The sequence below is a fragment of the Vombatus ursinus genome, unplaced genomic scaffold, assembly GCF_900497805.2.
Source record: "Vombatus ursinus unplaced genomic scaffold, bare-nosed wombat genome assembly UNPS02014798.1, whole genome shotgun sequence".
In the NCBI taxonomy this organism is placed as follows: domain Eukaryota; kingdom Metazoa; phylum Chordata; class Mammalia; order Diprotodontia; family Vombatidae; genus Vombatus; species Vombatus ursinus.
In genome coordinates, this window is record NW_020954576.1 from 496,875 (window position 1) to 518,409 (window position 21,535).

The 21,535-nt window shown below is 39.7% G+C and overlaps 1 protein-coding gene across 1 annotated transcript in view; it reads left to right on the forward strand.

Moving 5' to 3' along the window:
• The window catches only part of LOC114050111 (small conductance calcium-activated potassium channel protein 3), a 268,773-nt gene that overhangs the window by 64,670 nt on the left and 182,568 nt on the right, over nt 1-21,535 (forward strand). The window contains exon 2 of the mRNA XM_027871685.1: nt 5,049-5,144. Within this exon, the coding sequence (XP_027727486.1) occupies nt 5,055-5,144 (90 nt within the window). The 5' untranslated portion in view covers nt 5,049-5,054. The remainder of the gene's footprint in view (nt 1-5,048; nt 5,145-21,535) is intronic.

Sequence of the window (21,535 nt, forward strand, 5' to 3'; positions counted from 1 at the left end):
GTATTAAGTGTTAGTTGGTGGAATGAAGGAATCCATGAAAACTAGGCGGGTTTCAGTGCAGTCTCCCTGGTGGACTAGGGGAAAGACCAGATGACTTTGAGATTACTGCCAGCCCTATGATCTCATTTGTTGTTTCCTAGATGGGATCTAGTTGAAGGCAGTGTTAAATGTTCCTGGGCTTACCCTGTTGGGGAAGATGATACTTAAGCAAGAGACTGACTAGGCCTGTATCAATCCTAGTTATCAAAAAACTATAGATGACCAGCTCTAGTAAAGACTAAGAATCAGAGCCATAGCTTGGGCAGGATGACTAGGGCTATTCCCTAGGGCACCTAATTTAGAGGATACGGACAGTACTTAACATTCTTCTGCTGTAGGAATAACCAAGTTTAGCACCTGGTTAGCAAGAATGGTTTAAATACGAAGCTATTTGATGGTGGGCTGGGGTGAATTCTTTCCTTGCTGTTCCCTTCTTCCTACCCCTTCACTTTTGTGCAATAGCCTTCCCCTAAAGCACCTGATCCCAAGGTCTCTGCCCCTCCCCAACTGAGTCCATGCTTGAGCCTGTAACACTATTTCTGCCACATGCCCCAGTTGTAAACAATTCTTGTTTTGACTCTGCCAAGAAGCACAGAAAATTATTTCCATTTTTAATGTATAAGAAAATTTTCTATTCCAATCTTTTAGCCTTCAACAATACTTATTAAATAGCCCCTGTGTGTATGTAGAGTTTCTGCTGCTCAGTGGAGGGCAGAGTCAAGGTTTAGATAAGACGTGGTCCCAGCCCTCATGGAACTTAGTAAGCCAGTGTCCTTTGACCTGATCCAACTTTATTTATTTTAAAATTTATCCCTATTTAAAATGACTTGTGTGTGTGTGTCTTTATTGGCATACCATGAAGATTACTGGCAAAAATACGATCTCTAGGGCATGAAGAGTGCTTGATAATGCTCCAAGAGACTCCACTGACCCAGCATATCTGTCCTGTCTCTGACCAGGCCAGAGTCATTTAAGTGGAAAGATAATTCTGGTCACAGTCAGAAAAAGAGGGGATAGCATCTGACACAAAAAAGGGTAGACAAAAAGGCAAGATGATGACTCCTGTCTCCATTCTCTTTACTCTGCCTTCTGAAGAGGTCAAAATAGTCTTGAGTTCTAATTGCAGGCAATTTCTGCCCCCAAAGGGCTCAGGATATGGTGGGAAAAGGGGTCAATATGAGCCACATATCTAAAGATTTCTGCAGAGACAAACAAAGTGCATTTAATGGATTGAGGAGAGGCAAACTCCAAATGGGGTCATCAAGAGTCAGACATGACTGAAATGACTGAATAACAACAACAATAACATTGTGGTATAGTGGAAAGAGTACTCGCTCATTCAGATTTCTATGAGAAGAACATTATGGACATTCCTAGCTTAAAATCTCCAGAATCATTCCTCAATTCATTCCCCTTAGAAGATGTGTCTATTTGCTAGATCAGCAATTCTCTGAGTGTGGTCCGGAGAATCCTGAGATTACCTGAGACCCTTTCAAGGGGACCATGAGGTCAAAACTATTTCATAATAATACTAAGATATCTATATATCTATATCTATATCTAATATGGTAAATATAGAAAGATATAATTCACATAAACACAAGCTCTTTGGGAGAGTCCTCAAAATTTTTTAAAGAGTTTAAAATGATCCTGAGGTCAAAAAGTTTGAGAACTGCTGTTCTAGACCATTGGAGTACCACCTATGGGTAGACTGAGCTCTTCTTCCCTTCACTGACCCTGCCCTGAAAGGGTCCACCACCCATTCACTCCAGATGCCTTCTACAGAGGCGCAGGTTCTTGGGGTGCTTTCCTAGAAGGAGTGAGGATTGTGGCTAGACACCCAGAAGCACTTCCAGAGCAGAGTATCCTTGAAGGCAGGATTGTGGCTTTCTCACATTGGTCTTCTTCTTCCTTACCCCCAGCCCCTCCTCTCTCTCTCTCTCTCTCTCTCACACACACACACACACACACATACACACACACACACACACACTTATAGCACCTAGCTCAGCCCCTTGCATGTAGTGTTATTGTTGTTGTTGTTCAGTTGTGTCTGACGCTCTGTGATCTCATTTGGGGTTTTCTTGGCAAAGATACTGGAGGGATTTGCCATTTCCTTCCCCAGCTCATTTCATAGATGAGGAAACAGGGTTAAGTGACTTACCCAGGGACACATAGCTTAGTAAGTGTCTGGGGCTCTGATTTGAACTCAGGTCTTCCTGACTCCACAGAACCACCTAGCTACCCCTTGCACATAGTAGGTGTTCAATAAATGTCAGTTTTGTTTCTATTTGCCTACAGGGGGTTTGTGCTCTTCCATCAGGATTGGGAAGATTTCCCCATTTCCAGAGCTACAGATGCCTAAGAGACTCCATTCTGGTGGAGGTCAATAGTCAACCAGAGTATATTAAGCACTTACTATGTGCCAGGCTCTATGCTAAGCACTGGGGATATAAAAAAGGGGCAAAAACAGTCTTTGCCCTCAAGGAGCTTACATTCTAATGGTAGGAAAGTGAATAGGTGCAAATAGATACATACAAAATAGATCACAGATCCAAAGCTAGAAGGACTTCAACCTATGAACTCCCTCCTCTTACATACGAGGAAGCTGAAGAAGCCTTTGGCGTAGTGCTTGGCAAAAGGTAAGGGCTTAATAAATGCTAACTGACTGCCAAAAAGAGAAGAAATCAAGGCCCAGGGAAGCAAAATGTCTTGCCCAAGATCACATGTAATAAACATCCGAGGTGGGATTGGAACCCAGGTCTCCTGACTCCAGAGCCAGTACTCTTTCCACTATACCACAATGTTATTATTGTTGTTATTCAGTCATTTCAGTCATGTCTGACTCTTCATGACCCCATTTGGTGTTTGCCTCTCCCCAATCCATCAATCAACAAGTAATTGAAGGGCTGTCATATGTCAGTGATTCAAAAAGCCTTTATTAAACATTGACTATATGCCAGGCACGGATACAAAGAAAGCCAAAAAAGTAGTTACTCCCCTGAAGGAGAATGCATTCTAATAGATGACACAATATGTGAATAATCAGGTACAGACAAGATATATGTATGTGTGTAGAGAGAGACAGAGAGTCAGAGACAGAGTCAGAGAGAGATAAAGTCAGACACACAGAGAAAGACAGAATCAGAGAGAGAGAGGGAGACAGAGACAGAAAGACAGAGGCAGAGACAGAGACAAAGACAGATGGCAAATGCAAGGTAATCTCATTGGGAAGGTATGAGCTGTTGAGGGGAGGGCTGCTGTGGGCTGGATCAGGAAAGCCCTTCTGCAGAAAGTGGGATTTAAGCTGAATCTTACAGAAAACTAGGAAGTTAAAAGGTGAAGGGGGACTGGGAGATAGGAGTCAGGATGTCATGTTCAAGGACCTCCAAGGAGGATGGTAGAACTGATTAAAGTGTTCAACAAGGAGACTAACATATAAGCCAAGCAGAGATAGGAAGGGACTAGACTATGAAGAACTTTGAATGCCAACTGCATAAATTTTTCATTTGATCCTAAGAGTAATAGGGAACCAGTGAAACTCCTTGAGCAGAGGGCTATCTCAGTCAAATCTATGCTTTAGAAAAATCACCTTGACTGCTGAGTGGAGGATGGACTGCAATAGTAAGTTAACTTTAGAGGGGAAGTATCTAGAAGCTGGGAGAACAGAGGACAACAACCCCCTGACCTAATGGGACACAGAAGTAGAATTCTTGGAGAAGATTTCATTTTATGTTCTATTCTTGATGTACAAGTCTTAGAGGGCAAGCACTATGAGAGAAAGAATTGGATTTTCCTTGTCCTGGTCTAAGTGCTCTACATAGCAGGTACTTTAAAAGCTAGCATTTATATACATTGAATACAATGTGTTAACATATGTAAAGTGCTTTGCTAACAGTAGTACACTATATTAACCCTATTTTTTATTATTACATAGAAATTTAAAATTTGCAAAGTGCTTTACATATATCTCATTTTATCCTCACAATAATCCTGCAAGGTAGTTATTATTATTAGCCTCATTTTTACAGATGGGGAAACTGAAGCTGAGAGAGGTTAAGTGATTTGCCCAGAGTCGGATAACTGGTAAGTATCTGAGACAGGACGTAAACTCAGGTTTTCCTTACTCCAAATCCAACACTCTACTTAACCACCTAACTGCCTTAATGAATTTAATGACTTTGTGAAAGGGCAAAATTTTATTTTGGTGTCCCAGTGGACAGGGGATACTCCCCACCTCCTCTTTTTTTTTTTTTTTGCTTTTTGGCTAGGCAATGAGGTTAAGTGACTTGCCTAGGGTCACACAGCTAGTAAGTATCAAGTGTCTGAGGCCAGATTTGAACTCAGGTCCTCCTAACTCCAAGGCTGGAGTTCTATCCACTGCCCCACCTAGCTGTCTCCCACCTCCTCTTCAGGGGATGTAGAAGGTAGAACCACAGCAAAGGAGTGCAGGCCAGAATGCTGCTAAGGAGGCACCATCCAACTTCCACCTTCAAATGGGCTCTGGTTTTTGGCTGTAGAATTCCACTTTTGTTGCCTACCATATCTTCCCTATTCTGTTCCCCTCTTCTTACTCACTAGTCCTTTCTTTGAGCCATAGGCCAGAAGTGAAAAGAGTATGATATAATGGCAATTGGGTTTGGGGGATGTGAGTTCAAATCCTGTCTTCTACTTGCTACCTGTGTGACCTTGGCTAAGTTATTTAGCCTCTCTATGCTTCAGTTTCCTCATCTGTAAAAATAGAGTTGGATTCAATGGCCTGTAAGATCCCTTTTGATTCTAATTCTAAGTTCTTATGAAAGCAGGTTTTAGGAAGTACTAACCCATTTCCAAAGGTTCCATGGTCATCCCTACTCTTAGAGCCTCCTGAAATATCACACCCCTCTGGGCACCTACCTGGTATACAGTCAGTCCTTCCCCTCATATCCCGGAGTAACATAAGATTGTTTCTTCCACCCTGTCCCTGCTCCTCTCATCTTCTAATTCTCTCTTTCATTTTTCTCTTTCAGGATTCCATGTTTTCTTTGGCCCTGAAATGCCTTATCAGTCTGTCCACCATCATCCTTCTGGGTTTGATCATCGCCTACCATACACGGGAAGTCCAGGTAGGCATCCTTTCCTCCCATCTATTTCCATTCTAAACTGTTGAAGCCATTGGTATGGTCCTTACTCTCTGCTGGGACAGTCTTCTTTCATTAGGGAATCCTTCTAAGTCACATGCCTTTTGTAAGTTGGTTTCTCTGTGCCTTCTCTCATACCCACCATACCTACCACACTCTCCCTGAATTTGACCCAAAAGGATGTGAGGGAATTTGTAACCTCCCTATGGGCCTGAGAACAGCTTCTTTGAAATCATTTTTTGAGGATTCCAGAGCCCAATTTCTTGTTCTATACTTAATTTATAAATTGTGGTAAACTAGAACCAAGAGGTCAACTTGAAAGGTCTCCAGTGGAATGCCCCAAGGACTTATGCTTGGCCCTAATGGTTAACACTTTTGTCCTTTCCTTGGATAAAGACATATGGCATGATCATCAGATGTATAGATGACTTCAAGCCCTGGGTGACAAAGTCAGGATTCAAAAGCTCCTGAGTCTAGAACACTGGGTTGAATAAAATAATTTATATTTGAAATTCAATGACTAATGCAAAGCCTTAACTCCTGGGTTCAAAAAAATCAAGTTCATAAGTACAAGGTGCATATGGAGGGCAAGGATTAGATAGCAGTTTGACTGAAAAAGATCTGGGGACTGCAAGCTGAGTATGATATGGCTGCCAAGAAAATGGTTGCCATCTTAAGGTTTTTTATTAGCAGAGGTATAGCATCCAGCCCTAGGATGGTCTTAGTGCTCCTTTGACTACGACCTGTTCAGACCACATCTGGAATACTGTGTTCAGTATTCAGGTCTAGGAAGGCCATGGATAAGATGCAGGGCCTTGGATTCATGCTGTATGAGCAGAAATGTAAGGAACTAGGGTTGTTTAGAATTGTGAAGAGAAAACTTGGGGAGAGGAGGAAAGGAGAGAGGAATTATAGCTATCCTCAGGTATTTGAAGGATCGTCCTGTGGAAGAGGGATTCATTTTGTTCTCTGTGGCCCCAGAGGGCAGAAGTAGGAACAGAGAGTGGATATTTTAAAGAGATCGATTTAGGACTGCCTCTAGAAAAAAAAGGGGCTCACCAAGAGCAGAGTGGGCTGCCTCCAGAATTAAGTGGGCTCCCCCCTCCCTGGAGGTCTTCAGAGAAAGGTCAGATAACCGCTTGACTCTTATGGTATAGAGGGAATTCTTGGTCTGGTATGGGTTGAACCAGATGGCTGCTGAAAGTCCTTCCAACTCTGAGATGTTTCTGTGATTGTGTGATACAATAGTAGCAATGGGGTTGGGTTTTTTTGGAGGGGGCAGGCAAGAGTGGGGATTACTGGACCTTTGGGTACTGACACTAAACTCCCATGGATGAGGCCCAAGACAGATTTGTCTTGTATTAAATTCTAACGTAAGTTTATAGCAAATTACTCTAGGAAGTTTCCTGTGTTGGTAGCATTTTTATCTTCTGGCAAGGGCTGGTATCTGATCAGAATGAAAGTCTTTGTAGGCTGAGAGGGGGCCATTCCAACTTCTGCTGCTCAGGAGAGACTTGATAACCAAGAGGTACATTGGTGGGAACCTAGAAACACTCTCTATCCTGGACTGCCTGGATGGATGTGCTTTGAGATCAGTAGAAAGTGAATGGAATAAACTGGCCAGGTCTGCTGTGGAATTGGAATGATGCTGCCCAGATAATCTGTATCCTCTGGCTAATGGAAAATAATGACCAAACCATCTTTGAAACCCCAAACTATGTGTGTATAATACATACGTACATACACACCTATGAGGAGGGAGAGCATTCCAGGCACTGGGGACAGCTAGTACAAAGACGTGGGATGAATGAATGAATGAATGAATGAATGAATGAATGAATGAATGAAAAAACATTTTGAATGAAAAGTATCGGGTAGAGGAGATGGAGTGTTGGGTGTGAGGAAGAGCAGGAAGACCAGTTTGACTGGACTAAAGAGTATAGATAGGTGTGATGTGAAATAAGGCTGGGAGGGTACATTGGAACTAGGTTCTGAAAGACTTTAAATGTCAAATAGAAAAGTGTGTATATGTATATATGTATGCATGTATATTTACATATATATGTATGTATGCATACTGAAGTTGGTGTTACACACATAAAATATAGAAATATCAATATGTATATATACATACACAAAAATCCCAGAGGTAATAGGAACCATTGGATTTTGTTGAATGTTGGGTAATATCACCCAACCGTGTCTTCTTTGGGGTATAAAGCACTTTAGGAAGGTAACTTTGGTAGAGGTGGAGAGGACGTATTGGAGTGAAGAGAGGTTTGAGTATGGGAGACCAAGCGGGAGGCCTTCGTGATAGTCTAGGTGAGAGATGATGAGGGCTTGGCTGTATGAGTGGTGAGAAGGGATTGTGTGGTTTCTTTCATTCTTGAAGAGGACCATGACATCAGGGAGATGATGACGTGACTTGCAATTGACTTTGATTTGAATGAGGAAGGGCTGTGCAAAGTCACCAGCCTCATTTTCTCCTCCAGAGCCATCTGGGTCCAGTGGCCAGATATCGATCAGACTGACTGGAGACAGCCCAGAATCTAGTGGGAGACTCTGGCCCTTTTAAGCTAAGGTTTTTCTAGGTTCTCACTTTGAGTGAGGCAACGCCCTTTCAGTGAATAGGCCCCTTTAAGAAGTGAGTCAAAGGATGACCCCTTTAAGGGGATGAATGGGATGAATGTAGAAAAGACAAGATTTGGATAACTTAGTGGATATGGGAGGTAAGTGAGAGAGTGAGGAGTCTGAGGAATGCATCAGTTCTATGTAATTGGGTAACTAGAAGGATGACGGTGTCCTCCACAGAAATAGGGGTGAGTTTGGAGGCAAGATGAATCCTGTTTTGGACATGTTGGGTTTGAGATGCCTGGGAGACATTCATTTCAAATATGAGGCTTGTTGTTGAGTTGTTTTTCAGTGACCCCATTTGGGGTTTTCTTGGCAAAGATATTGGAGTCGTTTGCCATTTCCTTCTCTAGCTCATTTGACAGATGATGAAAGTGAGGTAAACAGAGGACTTTCTCAGAGTCACTCACCTAACTCTACATTCAGTGTTCTTACCACTCATTACATCACACCACTTACCACCTCTCAATACAATAAACTAAATTAGTTTTGTCACAGTAGTATTTTTTACATAACTGCTGTTGCTTTGCTTGTATTATTCAAATATTACTATCATGCTCAAACCAACTGAGTCAGGGAGCTACATAGATTTTGAGTCTGGTAGGCATGATGGAGGGCAGCTAGGTGGCGCCATAGTGTACAGAGCATTGGGCCTGATGTCATACTCCTCATACTGAGTTCAAATCTGGTCTTAGACAAATCTTGACTGTCATTTATTCCCTGTGTTACCTTGGGTAATTCCCTTCATTGCTTTGGAATTCAAAAATTCAATTCTGTAAAATTATGGGGTATATTAGAGGATCTTTAAAATACCTTCCAATGTTTAACATCTGGCTCTCTGAAAAAAAAATGCGTTCCCTATACACTTTTAAGTTTAATCTGCATTCTTAAAATTTTCTTCATCACTTTCTTAATACTATACAATCAATAAAACAATAAATCAAGCCCTGATTTGTAACATTTGTCAGTTTCCAAGGTATAATTTCTCATGCTGAAAATTTAACAATTGGCTCTCACCAGCCAGTGTGAGCTGCCTCCATCACAACCCTCATCTAACTCTAACTCTTAAAGCTCTGTGTTATCTTTGATGGTTCAATGTCTGATTGGCAATAGCCCTCTGCCCCATCCCCCAGCCCCTCACTTTGCTGCGACCAACTTATAGCCCTATTTCTCAACCTAAAACTTGTAGGACTGCTGCTATTCTTGTCCATTTCTGTCTTCCAATACCTTCCAATATCTGTCATCTATCTCCTTTCCCTCCCCCTACACACCTGGTGCCTCCCACTCTCAGCTTGGAATCTGAGGCCTAATCCTAGTCAGGTAGAGCTCTACCACAGCTGCTCAGCCTTTGACATTCATTCAGTGATTCATTCATCAAGCATTTATTAAGTACCTACTGTGTTCAATGTCCTGTGCCAGGCATTGAGGAGATTCAAAATCTAAGTCAGACAACATTCCTAACATCATAAAGCTCATAGTCCAATAAGAGGATAAGACACAAACATATTATTATAAAAACAAACATTACGTGATAAATATGTTAGATGCAGGACAGAATGCCATGTGAGGTCCAAAGTGAAACTTGTGACCCACAGTGGAAATTAGGGAAGACTTCATACAGGAGGTGTCACTTGACAAACACATTGAACACCCTACCCTATCAGTTTGCCTGCTGCTTTTTAAAGAAAATAAAATTTTATTGATAACTTTTAAAAAAATTGCTGTACCTTTCAATAACCTCGTCACCCCCAAAGAATCCTTTTCTATGGAAAAGAAGTTCAGTTAAGCAAAAACCAACCAACATACCCGCCATGTCTGACTACACATGTCTCATTCCACACCTGTAGTCCACCACTTTTCTGCGGACATAGAGTTTCCTTGTTAGTCTTTAGGAATTAAGATTGGTTATTTCATTGATCGGAATCTTGAAATCTTTCCCTGCTGTTTCCATTTACATCACGGTGGTCATCATAGAAATTATTTCCTTGGTTCTGTTTGCTTCACTTTCTATTGATTCATACATGTCTTCCCAAGTTTCAGATGAGAGAATATTTATAAAATGGCTTAACAAAGTGCCTGGTACCTAACAGGTACTTAATAAATGTGTGGTTCCTTCTCCCTTCCCTTTTTTGAATCTTTCATATTCGTCATATATTATGGTGCAATAGTATTCCATCACACTCATGTACCAAAGCTTGTTCCTTCATTCCCCAAATGATAGACATTCTGTTGCAATTTTTTTTTGCTACTGCAAAAAGTGCTTCTATAAATATTTATACATATATAGGACCTTCTCTTTGTCTTTGACCTCTTTGGGCTCTATGCCCAGTAGAGGGCCAAAGGGGGTAGATACAGTATAGTGACTTTTTTTTAAAGAATACAATGCCTCCTAATTCCAATCTGCTTCTCCAGGGACCACCCTGCCATCCTTATCCATCTCACTCTCACTGCTAGGAAACTACTCTGACACTTGGTTGGTGGTAGGCCTAACTCAGTGTCTGACATGGGAGAAAGAGAGAGAGAAAAGAAGAAAGAGAGGGGTGATTCTCTGATTTTCTATAATTGCTGGGGAGACACAGAGATAATAAATTTATTATAAATCATTATAGAGTAATTATAAATATATTTATTATAACTTAATTACAAATATTTATTATAAACAAATACAAATATACCAATTATACATTATTATAGATTTATTATAAATATATTCTTATAAACTATTATAGATTCACTAGAAATATATTTATTAGAAATTTGTTATAAATATATTTGTTATGATTTATTATAAATCCATTATAAATAATTTTCTTATAAATCATTTTAATTTATTCTAATTTATTATAAGTTTATTATAACATAATTTTATTATCCAGTGTGAAGGGCTTAGAAAATCCTCTTTTCTTGGGAATTTTCTGTTTACCTCTAGCCTTTTTCAGGCCAGTCAGAACTAGGGCAAAGTTTGGGAGCTGGAGTTAGTAGAAGTCACTTTCCATCACTGTCCTTCCCCTACCCTTTCATTCCCCCACTAGGGGGAGATTCATAAGGGAGAGGCAGTGTGATGCGGTACCAAAGACATCATGGCATATGAAAGAATGAGCGCTGGATTCAGATTCAGGAGACTTGGACTAAACTCCTGGCCTTGATACTTCACTTCCTCTATGAGTGTCTAATATGAGTGTTGTCTGAGCCTCAGTTTTCTCATCTGTAAAATAAAGATGATAAAATTTAAATTACTCCCTTCAAAGAGTCGTTTGAAGAAAGCACATTATAAACCCTAAAGAGCTATCTAAATGTGAGCTATTGTTAAGAGCTTTAAAAGCTTTCATCTCAGAGACCCTTTTTTTCCTCTCCCCTTGCCCTGTCCTCCATCTTGGATTGTAGTAAGCAATATTCTAAGTTCCCATTCTGCTTGATTTCCTCATTGGCCCTCCCTCACCTGCTCTTTTGTTGTGTGGTGCATGAAATAGCCAGAGCACACAGGTAAGAGGCAGCATGGTACCTTGGAGAGAGCACCACGGAGTCAGAAAATCTGGATTTGAGGCCCACTTCTTCCATTTACTAGTTGTGTGACTTGGACAAATTGTAGCATCATAGACCCAGAGCTGAAAGAAACCTAAGAAGAAATCTAGTCCAACCACTTCATTTTACATATGAGGAAACTGATGCCCAGGGAGATGAAGTGACTTGTCCAAGGTTAGACAGGTATTAAGTTTTAGAGGCAGGATTTGAACCTAGGTCCTTTGACTCCAGAATCAGTGATCTTTTCACTGTATATACTGCCTCTGTATCTCAATTACCTTATCTGCAAAATAAGGAAACTTACTTTACTTATTTCAGAGCTTTCAACATAACAATCATTTATTAAGCGCCTACTATGTACAATGCCTATGTTGAGCTCTAGGTATGAAAAGTCCAAAACAACAAAACAAAACAAAACAAAACCAGCCCAAAACAACCCAAACCCAAAAGATGCAATCCTTGTCTTCGAGAGTCAAAGAAGATAACACATGCAAAGTAATTTGCAAACTGTAAATCATGAGTTGTTATTATTAGTCTCAGGCTAGGTCTAGGCACATATAAAGGGGTTTCTTCTGCCTAGATTTGGGTGAGAGTGAACTTCCCCACTTAGTTCATTTTGTTTGAATTCAGAATTTTTTTAGGCAGCCTTACTTTTGAGAAGAAAAGCTTTTGGCACCGTCGTTAAGATATCTGGCATCTGAATCTCAATTTGCTAAGTCATACTGATCCTCATGAAGCTAATTAACTTTAATAAAATATGGAAAGATACCTAGTGGTGAGTTCTTCCTTAGCTTATAGTAACTTTTGGGAAAGAACTGGTCGTGGGGAGTTTCTTGGAGAAGAGAGAAGCTCTGTGCGATGTCCTTATATAGATATTCTTGGGTTTCCCATGCCCCCTCCTGCTGGAGTAAGGGTTATCCTGTCTCCCTATTACTGTTTTCTAACAATGCCCTCCTACGTTGGCTGTAGCAGGTGCTCGTTATGTTTGTCAGTTGGTCATTCAGTATCACTTTCCTCATAGATAAAGTCAGGGAATTGGGCTAGATGACCTTTAAAGTTCCTTCTATTGAAAACATTCTTCTCTGCTTTTCTGAGCTTTAGTTTCCTCTTCTGTTAAATGAGAATGATATTTCAGTTGTGTCTGACTCTTTGTGATGCCATTTAGGGTTTGGGGTTTGTTTTGGCAAAGATACTGGAGTGTTTTTGCCATTTCCTTCCCCAGATGAGGAAATGAGACAAACAGGATTATTTGCCTGGGGTCACACAGCTAGTAAGTGTCTGAGGCTGGATTTGAACTCGGGTTGTCCTGACTCCAGAAGCAGCACTCTATCCACTGTGCCACCTAGCTGCTGTTGTAAGGAAGACACTTTGCAAATCTCAATGCGGGATAGAAATGTGAATTGTTAGCATTATTATGTCTTTTTTAACTTAATAGTATTTTATTTTTTTTCCAACTACATGTAAAGACAGTTTTCAACGTTCATTTCTACAAGATTTTGAGTTCCAATTTTTTCTCCCCTTCCTTTCCTCCTCCTCCCCATGATAGCAAGTAATCTGATATAGGTTATACATGTACAATCATGTTAAACATATTTTCACATTAGTCATGTTGTGAAAGAAGAATCAAAACAAAAGGGAAAAACCATGAGAAAAAAAAAACAATGAAAATAATATGCTTCGATCTGCATTCAGACTCCATCAGTTCTTTCTCTGGATGTGGTTAGTACTTTCCATCATGAGTCTTCTGGAGTTGTCTTGGATCGTAGTATTGCTGAGAAGGACTAACTCTATAGCAGTTGATCATTGTACAATGTTGCTGTTACTGTGTACAATGTTCTTCTGGTTCTGCTCCTTTTACTCAGCATCAGTTTATATCTTTCTAGGCTTTTCTGAAATCTGCCTGCTCATCATTTCTTGCAGCACAATAGTATTCTATCACAATTGTATACCACAACTTGTTCAGCCATTCCCCAATTGATGGGCATCCCCTCAATTTCCAATTCTTTGCCACCACAAAAAAAGCTGCTATAAGTGTTTTTGTTAATAATAAACATTATTATGTTTAAGAGTATATCCTAAGCTCCCTACCAGTTCTAACATTCTATGTTCTGTGTTCTAACATTTTACCTTCTAAGTTCTCCTCCAGTTTTAACATAGGATCATAGCTTCAGAGCTGGAAGGGATGTTAGAGAATATCTAGTCCAATTCCCTCAATTTGCAGCTGAGGAAACTAAGGCCAGAGAGGTTAAGTGATTTGCCTAAGATCACATAGGTAGTAACTATGTGTGCTATGTTCTAACAGTCTACATTCTAAACTCTCTTTCAGGTCTTAAATCATATGATCTGTGTCCTAACGTTCTCTGTTCTAAGCTCTCATCTAGCTTTAACATTCCGTGTTCTCTGCTGTTAAATTCTAAGCTCCTTTTCAGCTCTTAAACCTTTGTTGCTAGTTGTGTCTGATTCTTTGTGATCTCATGGACTATAGCAGGCCAGGCCCTTCTATCCTCCACTATTTCTTTGAGTCTGCCCAAACTCATGTTCATTGTTTCCACTACACTATCTATACGTCTGCCATCTCCTCCTTTTGCCTTCAATCTTTCCCAGCATCAGGGTCTTTTCCAATGAGTCGCATCTTTTCATTATGTGGCCAAAGTATCTCAACTTCGACTTTCTAGTGAATAGCCTGAATTAATTTCTTTAAGTATTGACTGATTTGACCTCCTTGCTGTCCAAGGGATTCTCCAAAGTCTTCTCCAGAGCCACAATTTGGAAGCACTGATTCTGCAGTACTCAGCTTTCCTTATAGTCCAACTCTCACAACTCTACATTGCTACTGGAAAAATCATAGCTTTGACTATATGGAACTTTGTCTTAAATCCTATGCTCTACATTTTAGCGTTTTATATTTTAAACTCTTTAAAAATTTTAAAATTCTTAAAATTTTTAAAATCTGTGATTTAAATTCTGTTCTTACATTCTAAGTTTCCATCCAGCTTTAACAAACCCTATGCTCTATGTTCTACCATTTTATGTTCTAAGCTCCTTTCCAGTTTTAATATTTCATGTTCTAACCTCCCTTTCTGCTCTAATATTTTGTGTCCTACATTTTAATATTCTATGCTCTCTTCTATGATCCCACAAAGGTACTTCAGATCTAAAGGAAAGGAAATGCCTCAGGGTACCTCTTTCCAGCAAAGAAAGTTTTACCTGTGGGAGGGCTCACAAGCACAGATGCCCAGCTGTGCTCTTTTTTTTTTTTGGTGAGGCAATTGGGGTTAAGTGACTTGCCCAAGGTCACACAGCTAGTACGTGTCAAGTGTTTGGTCTGAGGCTGGATTTGAACTCAGGTCCTCCTGACTTCAGGGCCAGTGCTCTATCCACTGCACCACCTAGCTGCCCCCCAGCTGTGCTCTTGCAAGTGGAAACTGTCCTGCACAGTGGCAAACCAACAGGAAAATCCTTGAAGCCAGTAGGATTAAAGAAGAGGGCTCTATTCTGGGACAAAGCCAGTACAGAAAGGGTGCCTGGGAAGCCTAGAAAAATATAATTTTAGAGGGCTGCTATCCTTTGCCAAATGAACATTCATCTCTTGCTCCACTTTAATTAATGTTACATTGATTGATGGTAGGATCGTATGGGAAATGGAAGTAGGGATTGCGTTCTGGAATGTGGAGCATGTGGAGGCTGGGCATCTGGGGCTCCAAGTTGTATGAATGGCCTCAGCAGTCTGTCCAGCCTTCCTGTATGCCTCAGGCTTCTCATACATCATCTGAAGTAGCTGTTTCTTTAGAAAGAGGCATTATGATGAGAGGCAAATTGGACCCATTTTGGACTTAGAAGACCTGGGTTTGAGCCCCAGCTATGCCACATACAAAGCACCCCTCTTCTCTGAGCCTCAGTTTCCCTCATCTACAAAATGGGAATACTCATTCTCATCCTGCTTATCTCATAGTACTGTTGTGTGGAGGGCATTTTGTAAATGGTAAAGCACTATTACAAAAATGAATTATGGTTGCTGTTCTTAGTATTCAGAGCCTTTTCGTATACATTGTCTCTACAGTGTTTGATAAAGGAAAGATTGTGAAACTTGCAACCAAGAGGGCCTGGGTTTGAATCCCAGCTCTGATATGAACTATGTGACTATAAGAAAATCACATCACCTGTGTCCATTTAGCTTAACCATACTTGAAAAAGAAGCCCCTGCTATAACATAACATACCCTATAAATGGTCGTGCAGTCATTGCTTGAAAACCTCCAGAGATGGAGAAGCAACTATTCCCTCCTGAGGCATCTCATTCTATTGATGGGTCATTCAAATTGTTAGGAAGTTCAAATTTGATCTCAGACACTTACCAATGGTGTGACCCTGGGCAAGTCACTTAACCTCTGTTTGCCTCAGTTTTCTCAACTGTCAAATGGGAATAATAATAGTGCCTACTTCCCAGGGTTGTCATGAAGATCAAAGAAGATAATATGTGTAAAAGTGCTTAGCATAGTACCCAGAATATAGTAGGTGCTTAATAAATGCTTGCTTCCTTCCCCCCTTCTTGATGTCAATTCTCTGGGTCTCTCAAGTTTTTTGGTACCAAGTTCCTCATCCACGTACATTGTGCCTTTAGACCCTCACAACCACATTGGGAAGCAGGTAGGGAAGGGGCTACTGTCTATATTTCACCACTGAAGAAACTGAGGCCCAGAGAGATTGAGTGACTTGCCAACCAGCAGCAGGACTAGATTGAGAACCTAGATCTCCAGATTCGTGGTCCCAGGATTTTTCCACTCTATGGCATTTGAAGGAATTACGACTGAATGAGCACTGACTTTGGTTCCAGAGGACCTGGGTTCATCCCCCCCCCCCCCACCTCTGATATTTAAACTCAACTTTGGTCAAGTCACTTAACCTTCTTGGGTCTCAGTTTCCTCATGTGTAAAATGAGGGATATGGAATAGATCTCTTCTGTCTCTGTACCTGTGGTCCTGAGGACCTAAGTTTCTCCAAGATAGTGTTCTAGCCTTGGTGATATAGCTGGCTGGGAATCGCCATGGTTACTCTACCAGCAGCTTCTGTTTGACATTTCTGGTTTAGTTGCTACATAGTTTCACATTTGGGCTTAACCCTTTCTACTGCCAGAAAAAAAAGGTTTGGTTTGCTCATTTGCTCCATTCTTCACAGATGCACCTTACAAAATGATGACTTCTCTTAGGGGAAGATCCAGCTGTAGCCTAATGGAAGGAGCTATCGTTAGGGTCCAAAGACCTGGATTCAAATCAAATCTTTGCCATTTAGTACTCATATGACTTTGGGCAAGTCTCTTTAAGCTCCCTGAGCTCTCTCATGTTCCACCTGTGTGACTTCCCTTAACCTTGGTTGGCCTCGGTTTTCTCATCTGTAAAATGAAGAGGTTGGACTAAATGATCAGCTAAGGTCCCTGTAATTGTAAGGAAGATTTAAAATGCCAAGGTAAATTTATGTTTTATTTAGTTGGCGATGAGGAACCATGACTTTTAATAGGGGACATATATTAGGAAATGGGGGCTTCTTATGATACTGATAACCTAACCCAGAGTATGTACTAAGGATCCATTTTTAGGGACTGAAAAAGTGACTTATCTATTACGTGTCAGTCTTACTCATTTTCTTAATGTCTACAGCTATGTGATATAGTAGATAGAGTGTTGGACCTGGAGTTAGGAAGATCTGAGTTCAAATCCAGCCTCAGACACTATGTGACCCTGGGCAAGTAATTTAATCCCTGTCTACCTCAGTTTCCCTAACTGTAAAATCGAGATAATAATAGCACCTACCTCTCGGGGTTGTTGTGAGTCTCAAATGAGATAATATTTGTAAAGTACCTGGTACATAGTAGGCACTTAATAAATTCTTGTTTGCTTACCTTCTATTCCAACTTGAAATGGTAGACACTGATTATTCTTTGGCTCAGAAATCTTACTTTAACTGTGATGCCTTTCAATCTCTTAAAAGGATCAATTGGCTAGGTTGTACCTCCTCCCTCTGGCCTCCCACAGTGCTGTATTTGTACTTCTCTTACTGTTGGTTGCATTCTGCCTTGTACTATTTGTGGACTTGCCCTACTGAACTGTCAGCTCCCTAAGGGCAGGGACTGGCTCTCATTCATCTTTGTATCACCTCTGATGCCTAGTACAGTTCCTTACTTTCAGAAAGTATTCAATAACTGAGAAAGGAGACAAGGAAGGACTTCCGTTATACATTGCTTAAATTAGCATCTTTAAGTAAACTCATCATTCAGTGATTTCAGTGATGTCTGACTCTTCGTGACCCCATTTGGGGTTTTCTTGGCAAAGATACTGGAGCGGTTTGCCTTTTCCTTCTCCAGCTCATTTTACAGATGAGGAAACTGAGGCAAACAGGGTTAAGTGACTTGCCCAGGGTCACACAGCTAGTAAGTATCAAGTGTCAGAGGTCACATTTGAACTCAGTTCTTCCTGACTCCAAGGCCAAAGCTCTATCCACCGCATCACCTAGCTTTCTCTATTGATCCATTAAAAAAAAAAAAAAGAGTAGTGTAGGGGCAGCTAGGTGGCGCAGTGAATAGAGCACTGACCCTGGATTCAGGAGGACTTCAGACACTTGACACTTACTAGCTGTGTGACCCTGGGCAGGTCACTTAATCCCATTGCCTAGCCTCCCCCCCTCCAAAAAAAAAAGTAGTGTAACCTTTTGCATGTAGGACACATCTATTTGAAGCTTTTGTAATATGGGTAGAAGAAATTGGATTAATTATATTTATGCTGAGCTATTTTCAGTTTTCTCAGTAATTCTTCTTCAATATATTGTTCATGTTCTTAAGTTTATTGAAAACTTGGTCATTGCATTTATTGTTTCTAGGTCTTGTTTATCATTCCACTGACCTACATTTCTATTTCTTAATTAGTAACAAACAGTTTTGGTGATTACAGCTTCGTAATATAGTTTTGAGGCAGCTGGGTGGCTCAGTGGAAGGTGCACTGGGCCTGGAGTCAGGAAGACTTAGGTTCAAATTCAGCCTCAGACAATTTCTAGCTGTGTGACCCTGGGCAAGTCACTTAACCTCTGTTTACCTTAATCCATTGGAGAGGGATTTGATTTGCCAAGAAAACTCCACGGACAGTATTAATGTGCTGTGGTTCATGGTGTCATGAAGACAAGGACATGACTGAAAAGCAATAATATAGTTTTAGATCTGGTAATGCTGGGCCCCCAGGTTTTATTAGTACTTTTTTAAAATTAGTTTTCTTTTATTGAACTTTTGCTCCTCCAAACACATTTTGATATTATTTTGTCTAGTTCTATAAAATAAGTCCTTGGTATTTTGATTGGTATAGTATCATCTCAGTAAATTAATTTATATAGTATTACCATTTTTATTAAGTTGGGGAAGCCCAACCATAAACAATGAATATCGTTTTTAAATATTTGTCTGCTTTTATTTCTGTAAAGATTCTTCTATAGCCTTATTTAGATAATTCTTAAGTGCGCCCTAGTAGGTTAACTCCCAGGTATTTTATGCATTTTGTAGTTATTTTGAATGGAATTTCTCTTTCTGTTGTTTCCTCCTGTTTTTTTTTAAGTACCATATAGAAATGCTACTACTTTACTTTCAATTTCTTCATTGATTTACTGGGGTTTTATAAAGAAACTTCTCCTTCTCTTCCTTTTCCTTCTCTTTCTCCTCCTCCTCCTTCCTCTTCTTCTTCATGACGGTTACTTCTTTGACTTAGGAAATATCAGACAAGAAGATTCTTTTTACCAATGCAGATTGACATGTTCCCTGCTACTTGTCTTAGACAGTTGCATGGATAGAGAGAGACTGAATTAACTCAGGTCAAATAGGCAAATAGTATGTGCCCAACTTGGGCTTGAACCTAGATATTCCTGATTCCAAGGCCAGCTCTTTATCCTCCATTGCATGCTTCCTATCATCTGCAAATAGGGATAATTTAGTCTTTTCCTTGATGCTGTTTATATCTTTAATTTCTTTCTACTGTTTTATTGCTATAGTTAGCATTTTTATAATTTACTTAAAATTCTTTCCAAACCTTAAAGTATTATATAAATGTCAGCTACAATGATGATGTCAAATGATAATGGGGTCATCCTTGTTTTATCACAGGGAAAGATTCCAGTGTTTCTCTATTGAAAATAATCCCAGCTCTTGGTTTAGATATGTACTTTTTAAAAAAAAATTTCCCTTTTTGTATTATTTATTTATTTTAAACATTCTTTTCTTTTTAAATTTTGAGTTCCAAATTCCCTCCCTCCTCCCCCCTCCTATGCCCACTGAGAAGGCAAGCAATATGATATCAATTATACATATGAAAAAATGCAAAACATTTTTCATATTGGTCATATTTCTTAAAAAAGCAAGAAAAATAAAGAAAGTGAGAAAATTATACTTCAATTTGCACTCAGAGTTCATCAGTTCTCTCTCAGGAGGTGGATAGCATTAAGGAGAGGCCCTTCCATACAAATGCTTGTCAGGGTTTTTAGCATAAATTAGTGTTATATTTTGTCAAAATCTTCTGCATATATTGCTATAATCATGTGAGGTTTTTTGTTTCTATGATTAATCATAGGGTTCTTCTAATGTTAAACCACACTAGCATCTCTCATATAAATCCAATTTGGCCATAATGGATATTTTTTCATATCTTTCTAGAGTCTCAGCTAATATTTTATTTAAAATTTTTGCATCAATAGTCATGAAATTGGTCTATCATTGTGTTTCTCTGTTTTATTCCTCCCTAACCAGAGTATCAAGATCATATTTGTTTCATAAAAGGAGTTTAGAAGAGTGTCTTCTTTCTCTATCACTGGGAACAATTTTTGTAGTATACAGTAGACATCAATTGTTTTTTAAGCATTTGATAGAATTCACTTACACAATCAATCTACACTAGGGTTTCTTTCCTTTGGTCTTTGATTTATGGCTTACTTGATTTCTTTTTCTGAATTAGGGTTCAATTAAAGGCTCCTTTTCTTGTTTTGTTCATTTGAGCATTTTACATTTTTATAATTACCCACTTCTCTTCAATTCTCAGTTTTGTTGGCATTTAAGTGTGTGTGGTAGTTTCTGATAATTCTCTTTATTTCCTCCTTATTTGAATTGAGTTTGTTCATAATTGATTTCTTGCCTGCCCCTACCCCTTCTTAATTAAGTTAGCTAATAACTTATAAATTTTTAAAATCTAGTTCTTTGTTTTATTTATCAGATCTATAGTCCCTTTGTTTTCAATTTTATCAGTTTTCAGGATATTTTCTTTTATGCTTGTTTTACTATATATCTTTAAAAGCTGAACTCAACTGCTAATTTATTCCCCCTTACACCCTGGATTCCCCCTCAGTCAGGAACAGCTTTCCCATTTCAGTCTTCACTTGGCACTTTGTTCTTTACCTCTCTGGGGACACTTATCACATTGTATTGTGTATCATTATAGCTACCTACGCCTGTGTCTTATTCTCCTATTAAAGTGTAAACTCTGAGAGGGTAAGGACTTTGTCTTACCCAGACTTCATATCTCTACATATGCAAGGGTCTTGATAACTGAAGGATAGGGCTTAACATTAAATATGATTACTTAGAAATCACTGAAGGATCCTTCTATGCCTAGAGATACTCATTGCCAAGTTATGAACATCAGTCCAGTGATACATACCCACAGAAATTTGGAGACTTGATTTTCCTAGTTGTTTGAAGTCTCCATAGAGTTATTGTTTGAGGGTTTGTTGGTTGGTTTGTTTTTAACCATCCTTGGGACAAAGATCAATGCTCTTCTTAAGATCAACTTGTGGAATGTGAGCTAGACCAGGGGTCAGAAGACCTGAGTTCTGGGTCCAGGTCTAAAGCTCTGGTCCTATGATCAGCTAACAATCAGATTGGAAGGATTCTGTAAGCTTGTTCCATGTGAGTTTAAAGCAGCCTATATTCTCTAGCCTTATGGTGGGGAAGATGAAATGAGATGATATATGTAAAGTGCTTTGCAAAACTTAGTGCTCTATAAATGCCAGTCGTCTCACTAAACATCAGACTTTTAAAGAAAATAATGTCAGGAAAACTTAGCGGATTCAAGAGCAAAGGGTAATTACTATGGTTTGGGTGGGATGGGGAGGGTAATATTTAAGCTGCGAATAAGGAGTAAATATGCTCTTAGAAATAGCAATTGTTTTTCATCTCTCTTGAGGACTGGACAACAGGACATGTGT